This window comes from Sitophilus oryzae, unplaced genomic scaffold (assembly GCF_002938485.1).
Source record: "Sitophilus oryzae breed Bouriz unplaced genomic scaffold, Soryzae_2.0 scaffold_134_pilon_pilon, whole genome shotgun sequence".
Classification (NCBI taxonomy): Eukaryota; Metazoa; Arthropoda; class Insecta; order Coleoptera; family Curculionidae; genus Sitophilus; species Sitophilus oryzae.
In genome coordinates this window covers 19671-28165 of record NW_022146004.1, presented here as the reverse complement: position 1 = coordinate 28165, position 8495 = coordinate 19671, and the positions used below count along the sequence as shown (strand labels likewise).

Below are 8495 nucleotides of genomic sequence, written 5' to 3'. Positions count from 1 at the left end.
CTTTGAAATTGGGGTAAAGGAACAAAACTTCTACGCTAATTGAATCCACAAATTTATTCCACTAATTGCGAGTGCCTCGCAGTTCTAAAACTTTGTTAACTTTCTTCTACTAATTGAAAAATTACTACCACTAGTTTTGATGTTCTGAATGCTTACACTGAAATTAAAGGACCAAACTTCTACGCTAATTGAAACCACTAATTTATTCCAATTAATTGAGAGGTTCTGAATGAAGCTTAAAAGTTTGTTAACTTTTTCTACTAATTGAAAATTACTACTACTAATTTGGACGTTCTGAATGCCTCATTGAAATTATTAGGAGAATAGACTTCTGATAAAATGAAACCACTCAATTTTGAGGTTCTAAATTAAGCTTAACTACCACTAATTTTGATTTTGTGAATGATTAATTGAAATTAGAGAAATAAACTTCTACACTAATTAAAACCCCAATGAATCTATTTTCAATTCTAATTTCTGAGTTTCTGAACTAAGGTTCACAATAATACTCACAAAAGCAAGGTTAATTTTCTAATCCTACGTTATGAATTCGAGAGGCCAACAGCAATTTTTTGGGTTGATGATTATGTATTGGGGATGAACAACGAACCAAGACTTTCTTGGTCTTGGTTTTGAGATATTGCTTAATATACTGTTCTCTGTTATTGACTGTTGTAAAAATTTTATATCTTACATTTGGTCTTTTTTAATGATATTTGTGCAGAAATCAATATTATTTCTGAAATAATTGAAAGTGTTGTGTGAGAAAGAAGATAATGCAGTAAATTTTATTATTATTTTTTTACATTTTTTATTACTGTTTGGTGTGATTGGTCCTCTGCAACTTATATTTATCCCACTTCAGGAACGACGCACTACCCCAGGCGAAGCACTGAACCATCCTTTCGTCCGATTGGCTCACCTGATCGACTATGCGCACTGCAACAACGTCAAAGCCAGCGTCCAAATGATGGAGGAGTCACCCCTACCAACACTGTAAGGGCTTTCTAAATATAATATTTACTGTGACTTGCCTTGTACTTAGAAAAACGCACAGCATAATGTTAAATATTTGAGATTTTACTATTTTTTCTTTTGCTAGGTTTACGTCGCAACGACTACAGCACATCTTCGGCCGCTTCCCACCACCAACCAGCTCAACAGGCGCCATCTTTGGTCGCTAACTTTGTACCAAACTCTAATGGTAACGTGACGTTTACCATAAACAATCAACTGACCAACCAAGTGCAGAGGCTAGTGAGGGATAGGTCTGGATATGACAACTTGCAAGTTGTTGACATTTTGTATTTTGGGGTGTCTTTTCTGATTGTTTTTCAGTCACCAGATTTGCCAGCTGGAAGAACTGTTGGACGTCAGTACGCAACCAGCGCTAGAGCAGATCCGTTCCAGCATCAATTGGTGTCCAGTATACTTGTCCTAAAAATATTTTAAACAGAAAAAATATGGTAATTCCTGCAAAAGAATTTACCATGCACGTGAACAATTTTGAAGGATTGGGCAATAAAGGATAGCGCTGCCAGATTGTGATGGATTTATGAGACAACTAAAAGTATTTAAAAAACAATATATTTAATATATCATTTTTACGTTTTATTTTTAATAATATTTGCAAGTAATTAATTGATTGAGAGTTTATTTTACTTCATGATAAAAATACTATGAAGATTATTCTAAGCGTTTTTATGGGTTATTTATTTATTTATTGAGGTATAATCTTACAACGCCATAAGTGGTCATAACAAGTAAGAAGGTGCTATTAATGCACAAATTAATAATCACAGAATTTAATAAAAACTAACTTAGAAATAACTTTGAAAGTGGTGTAATGTGCTTATCAATCAAACTTACTTCTCTGACAGCAGTCAAGGGTAATAAAGAACCTTTATTGTCACGTTCTCGTTCAAAATAGTTTATCAGGGAAGCTACAAGCTCTTTGCTTTGACTGTTTAAATGCTTCGGCATATTGTCAACACACAATTTCAAGAAATGCAATACAAAAACTCGAAAATTTAGTTCTTAAAAGAACTGTTTCTGCTTAAAAGTACAATTTTTAAAAAAAGACTATGAAAATAGGCAGAAAACGAGAATTACTCACAAAGATTCAACAACACGATATTATACAAAATAATGATTGACATTATGATAATTGTCAAATAGTAAACGACAACCTTGCTGAAAACGGCGCAATGTGACCAACATAGCGATAATAAAATTCGGTTTAAACTAATTTTTGGCAGCTTTAATCTAAATAAAATATCTGTTACAATCATTTGCTCTATAAAGTAAAATGAGGAGCTGCTCGCTATCTTAAATTATACAAAAAATTTAAACATTTTTGCCATAATTTCATTTAAACTGCCCGTCAAATTCAATACCACAGCGATTTTTTTACTCATTTTCAACGACTTGTAACTTTGAAAAATATGGACCGATTTTGTTAATTTTTTTAGCATATTAAAGATCGTTTTTCGTAGATTGATCTGATTTTTCTAAATTTTGTATGAAATTTAGTTTTCTATGATATACAGGGTGTGAAAAAAAGGAATGTAATTTTTGTGTTGCTGCCATTTTGCCAAAAAAAAATTAACTAGAATTATAAGTTCTGGGTATAGCTAAGACTAATATCTCGGGACGTATTTGGAATTTTTACGATAACTCATCTGGAATAAAAGATAATCAATTTTTACTCTAACTTGTATTTTTTCTACCTTTCTTAAGAGATATGCTAACAAAACTGAATGAACTTTTTTCAGTTACTTTTTACAACGCGAAGTTAAAAAAAATGAATTAAACTAACGCAGTTTAATGGGATCTGTTAAAAATGCGACCAGCGAAAAAGTAAAATTATTATTTTAACCTTATGGACTGTTTGGTTTGGAATATTAAAAAATAATTTTTACTTTTTCGCTGGTCGTATTTTTAAGAGATCCTGTATTAAACTGCGTTAGTTTAATCATTTTATTTTTAATTTCACATTGTAAAAGTAACGAATATCTATAATTTTATTAGCATATCTCTTAAGAAAGGTAGAAAAAATGCAAGTTAGAGTAAAAATTGATTATCTTTTATTCCAGATGAGTTTTCGTATTTTTTTCACACCCTGTATATCATAGAAAACTAAATCTCATACAAAATTTAGAAAAATCAGATCAATCTACAAAAAACGATCTATAATATGCTAAAAAAATCAACAAAATCGGTCCAAGTTACAACTCGTTGAAAATGAGTAAAAAAATCGCTGTGGTATTTAATTTGACGGACAGTTTAGTCAGGTTTATAGGCTTTAGTGTTAATTTCGATATGATTGATGAAGTGCATCGGAAAATGTTTTGCGATTACAATATACAAATATTTATTATTGACACTTTGTTCCGACTTCCATTTTCTAATAACGCTTTAACGATAAAAAAATATATTTTTAAGTATATTCTATATACAGAGTGTAAAAAAATGGTACAAATAAAAATAAAAGTACTTTTTCAAGGGGTCCTAATTTCCTCGAGAAGCATCGTAGGGTATATGTTCACAAGAACTCTTTGTTTTATTTTTATCTCTAGAATCACCCGCAGAAGTTTGGTACACTTTTTTTACACCCTATATACATGGTGTCATAAAATTGCAATTCCTTTTTTTTGAAATTATTGAGTCAAAATTATACTCTATTCTTTCCGTACTTTATTTTGTAACTGACTTTTAGGTTACCAAGTGAATGGGTGGGTTCCCTGCCAAGCACGTGACCGTAGTGCAGCAACCCCCTCTACAGATACAACCTCCCATTTTGAGCCAACCCGGCCAACAACAGTATGTCCCTGTCAGCGTGGTTGAGCCGACTGGACGACAAATGTTGCTAACTGTAAGTACATTTATTAATTAAAAACGTTAAGAATTGTTTATTAATTATTTTTCTTTATTTTCAGAACGCTGTTCAAACTTCTTGGCCTACCAACCGCCAACAGATGGCTATAGTACCGTCTTGGCAGCAGATACCGCCACAGCACGCAGCGATACAACAGCCTTTACTTTCCGAAGCTGAATGGGGCAGACCTCTTTTGGTAGATTCGTCAGCTATATTACAGGTAACCTTTTCAAATTAAGCATGTTAATAGCAATTAATAGTAGTTCAAATTTACCATACCAGCAGTTTAAATGAACCTTGCTGTACTTATAAAAATATTAAGGAAGGAGCATATCAAAAATCTTAAGTCCACCGCGATGGGACTCAAATATTGCCGACTTAAATTCCGGTTTATCAGTGCTGTTCTAATTTTATTTAAAAAGTGTAAACATATGATGTAGGGTAGACGTGGAGTAGACTCGATAATTTATTGTTTTATTTTACGTTGTGAATAAACGTTGGTAGTTTATAAAATTGTTATAAAAATATATAATTCTAATAAAAATAGATAAGTTATAATAATTATTTATTAACACAAACATCCGATACGCTACTGAAGCAGGTAAGTCAAATTGACGTATCTCAATTCTTTGACATCTAATCTTTAACAAGTAGTAAATAAAATCAAAAAAGCAGAGAAAAAATATATAATTAGTTAATTTTAATTGAATTTCATAATTGACCGGTCGACCCAATCAGTACCTCTGTCAGTAGTTAAAGTTCTAGGGAAAGGTGTACACATGCGTTCAGCTTCACCATATAATTACGTCTCATGATACTTTATTTGTTTATTTATCAACGATTCGTTGTAATTTTTCCTATAGCTTGAAAAATTTTAAGTGCGAGCTAGAAACATTTGCATTTTTGGTAAAAATAAGTGGAACTGAGTTGGTGTTCGACAGTGGTTGCGCTATTAGAACTCTGAATTCAAAAATCGATATTTCGAAATCTATTAGAAATAAGTGATTGTATTTTTTTCAAAAACTTTCTTAATATTTCTGCTGTATTTTCTTCGTAGATAGTATGTGAAAATCTTTATCAATTAAAAAATTACACGATTGCTGAAAATTTGTATGCTCAAAAATAAATGGATGGGTTGTGTACAATTTTTGAATTAAAAAAAAACAGCCATATCGAATTTTTCTTATGTAAACAGATTGTAAAAGAGCCGATCTTCAAAATAAAAAAAAGTTTCAACATCTAAATTGGTTCTTGAGTTATGGTGTGTTATGTGTTAAAAAAAAAGCGGTTTGTAATCGTGATTTTACTTTACTTGATATGGAAAGGCGTACCGGCAACGCCGCAACAGCACACCGTCGCATTTCTCTCACTCCAACTTAATAAGATCCCTATGCGATTTACTTCCACACATGTAAATATCGATCCAAAAGTAACAGTTGCCAGCACGGTATAGTCACTTACTAGCGAAAAAGTATTCCATTATTTGCCTCGATTTTTGATCTATTTTACAGTCTTTTTCGATAAATTGCAATAGTGTCACTGTTAATTTAAGTTCTGCCACAATTTCCTTCTAGATTTAATACCTTTAAACAACTATCAGAAGCAGAATAAATAATAAATAACGTAAAATTAGCTCAGTAAGGACTGACAAATCCACAAAATTTCAAATCAAATTCAACTGTGTCAAATGAATCGTCAAACAGAACTGTCAAAGATCCCCACTCTAGAGTCCTCTTTCCGTTGACCATGCATGAATATGAATACATGAATATCATTATACTCCTTCCTTAATCTTTTTATTCAAAGTATCAATAGTAATTAATAGTAGTTCAAATGAACCATGTAAATATTAATCAGTGTTAGTTCAAATAGGTATTATACAGGTTGTTAACTGGACAGTTAACTTATAGGGGAACAGAATGGCAACACTGCCTATTGAGAACGCATGCACTCTTAGAGTTTAGTGCCGACTCGTCCCGTCGCGTCGTCTATTGACGAGCGGGCCGAGGTTGCCATATTTCAACCATAAAGCTCTTGCCGCGAGTAATAAACAAATTAACAACCTGTATATAATTAAATTCTACAAATTAATTCAGTGAACCATTGCTGTAGGTATTTTACCATTGTTTATATCCGTTGTTAACAGGAACAGAGACCAGTATTTCCGGTAGATGTCACCACTGAAGTTTTTAATCCCGCGCTAGTTGAACATACTGGCTCGTGGAGTACCAGCAAACGTAGTTCCAGACCTCATCACGCTCAGCAACCCGCTCCGCATCATAGTCACCATCATTTAATGGTGTGTGAGATTTTTCAGTATTTTTTGAATAATTTAAACTATAGTCTATAGGAAAATCAATAAATGTTGGCGTACACTTCATCAAAATATTTGACCAATGCACTTCGCAACGTTGCCATACAATTTTTTACTTTGACTTTTGACAAGTCATTCATAATATATCAAAGTAACTTTCAACATAAGTCATTTGAATTCAAATATAAATACAGGGTCGCTTTTATGTATGGAAACGGTAGATTATTGGGTAAAATATAGGCGGTACCGCAAAAAGTTAAATAGTCTATTGGCGAGTAATAAATTTATGTATACAGGGTTGATCATAAAGTCGTGGCGCATTAAAGTTTCATTTTTTTAAATAGAACTCCGTGTATATTATTGCATAATTCAATTCTTCCTTCAATTCTAAAAATCGAAATACGCACAATGTTTGAACATATCACTTAAACAATTTGATTTAATTAATTTCGATATGTTCATTTTCGTTAAATCATGCCATTCTGCTGAAACCGTGATACTATTGTAATAGGTTTTTAAATGCCTATTAGGCTACTAGTAAATTTAACTATCCAGGGTCGGTCATAAAGTTGTGGCACATCAAACTTTTTTTTTTAAATGAAACCCCCTGTATATTATTGCATATTTCACTTCTTCCTTCAATTTTAGGCAATAAGCGTAATACACAATGTACATAAATTGAAGAATTGAAATGTTAAACGAAAATTTTGTAATTTCCAAACTTGATATTATCACAGATTATAAACTTTGTTTTTTCGTTATTGTTTTTCGTGGTTCCAATTTTCGGAATCGGGCACTAGTTAAGCTACATTCGAAATCAATTCGCTGGCCGAGTGGCACTTCGACGTTAAAGTCGGAACGAAATTAACCATTCACAACAAATTTCAAGTCGAATTTTGCGCATGCGTGTTTAAACGTCTCCTGACATTTTTTAGGTTAGTTGTTTGTTTTGATTTTGGAAGAGTCAAAATCCGGAACAGTTGTTAATTAAGTTTTCCAAGTTTTTATGTTTAGAAAAATGGAAACAAAAACGTCATTTAGTGATGATTTTTTTCTACAATGTGTCTCAATTATGAGATCGCTTAAGCGGGCTTCTTGTAAAAGATTTTCGCTAGTATTCCTCAAAACTTTTTTCTTCGCATTCAATATGGGTCGGACTTCATTTTTGGCTCTTAAACCCCTTGGTTTTCGATCAAGCGAATCATTGAGCTTCAACGATAATTGCTGCCTTTAACAGAAACCACACAAGTCCTAATAAATAGGAATAGCTGAAGTCCCTTTCACTCATCTTCTTTTAATAATTATTTACTTTTCACACGAAAATGGCTTGTAACAACAACACAAAACAAAACAATTATTAAAATTTAAATATCAAATTGTCATACCTGTCAAACGAAAATTCCGTGCTGAAGTGGAAGTTTGCAGCTTGCAAACTTTCAATCCAACTTCAACTTGCACTCTGGCGTCGAATTTTGTTGTGAATGATTACACTGAAGTACATATGATAAGCTTGCGGGCCAAAGTACCACTCGGCCAGCGAATTGATTTCGAATGTAGCTTTAGGTTACTAGTTTGCGCACATAGCACGCCCACTTATGGCCTCTAAAATTGTGCACAGCGCCTGACCGGCACAGTTATTAGAGAGATATCGGAAAACCGAATAGCGTCATGCAGTATTTACGCGTACCTTATCATGGTTACGATATGGGCGAGTCAATTTTTAACGCAACAACCGCTAATAACGTTACCGCCGGACGTAATTTGCGGATCAATTACACTCAAGCGCTATTTCTATATAACGTTTAAAAATTGAAATGGGTGTAAGTGCGGGCAACATTTGACAACAATGGGTCAGGCGAGTTTAAGAGAGATCTTTTTATTTTGGGTTATGTTTGAATTGTTTTGAATTATTACTTTAGTTTTATTAGGTAATTTGATGTTTAAGTAGCTGGGATTAGTTTTTAATTAAACAAATATGGCCCAAAATATATGGATTCCACCTCTTCCAATATTAAAGAACCTGTAAAGAGGCTTAGGTTTACAGATGACGACTTAGCCCTTCAAGAGAATTTGTTGCTTGTTGCCCCAAACCCACTGGCAGATGTTGAACAATGAAGCACTGGAAATAAGCACTTTAGCCCTTTAGTTTAAAAATACCTAGTAAACAAAACAATTTTAAAGTTTTAAATTCAAAGTTAGGTTAAGTTTCAAATGACGATTTATGAACAGAATTTTTTCTCCTTTAATCCGATAACTCATAAATTTAAAGAGAAGTGGAATTAACTCTGAAACGAAGCACAACAG

General features: G+C 32.8%; 1 protein-coding gene across 1 annotated transcript; it reads left to right on the top strand.

The window, feature by feature from the left end:
- Positions 1 to 3730: 3730 nt before the first annotated feature.
- Positions 3731 to 6239, top strand: LOC115875145. The gene is made up of 4 exons (XM_030890538.1): positions 3731 to 3874; positions 3939 to 4097; positions 6024 to 6176; positions 6228 to 6239. The coding sequence occupies exons 1-4, from the start codon at positions 3731 to 3733 to the stop codon at positions 6237 to 6239; spliced, it is 468 nt and encodes a 155-aa protein (XP_030746398.1).
- Positions 6240 to 8495: the final 2256 nt, after the last annotated feature.

Coding starts and splice junctions, on each gene's coding strand:
- LOC115875145 (XM_030890538.1), top strand. CDS start 3,731: ATGGGTGGGTTCCCTGCCAAGCACGTGACCGTAGTGCAGCAACCCCCT. Junction 3,875..3,938: donor GACGACAAATGTTGCTAACT/GTAAGTACATTT, acceptor CTTTATTTTCAG/AACGCTGTTCAAACTTCTTG. Junction 4,098..6,023: donor ATTCGTCAGCTATATTACAG/GTAACCTTTTCA, acceptor CGTTGTTAACAG/GAACAGAGACCAGTATTTCC.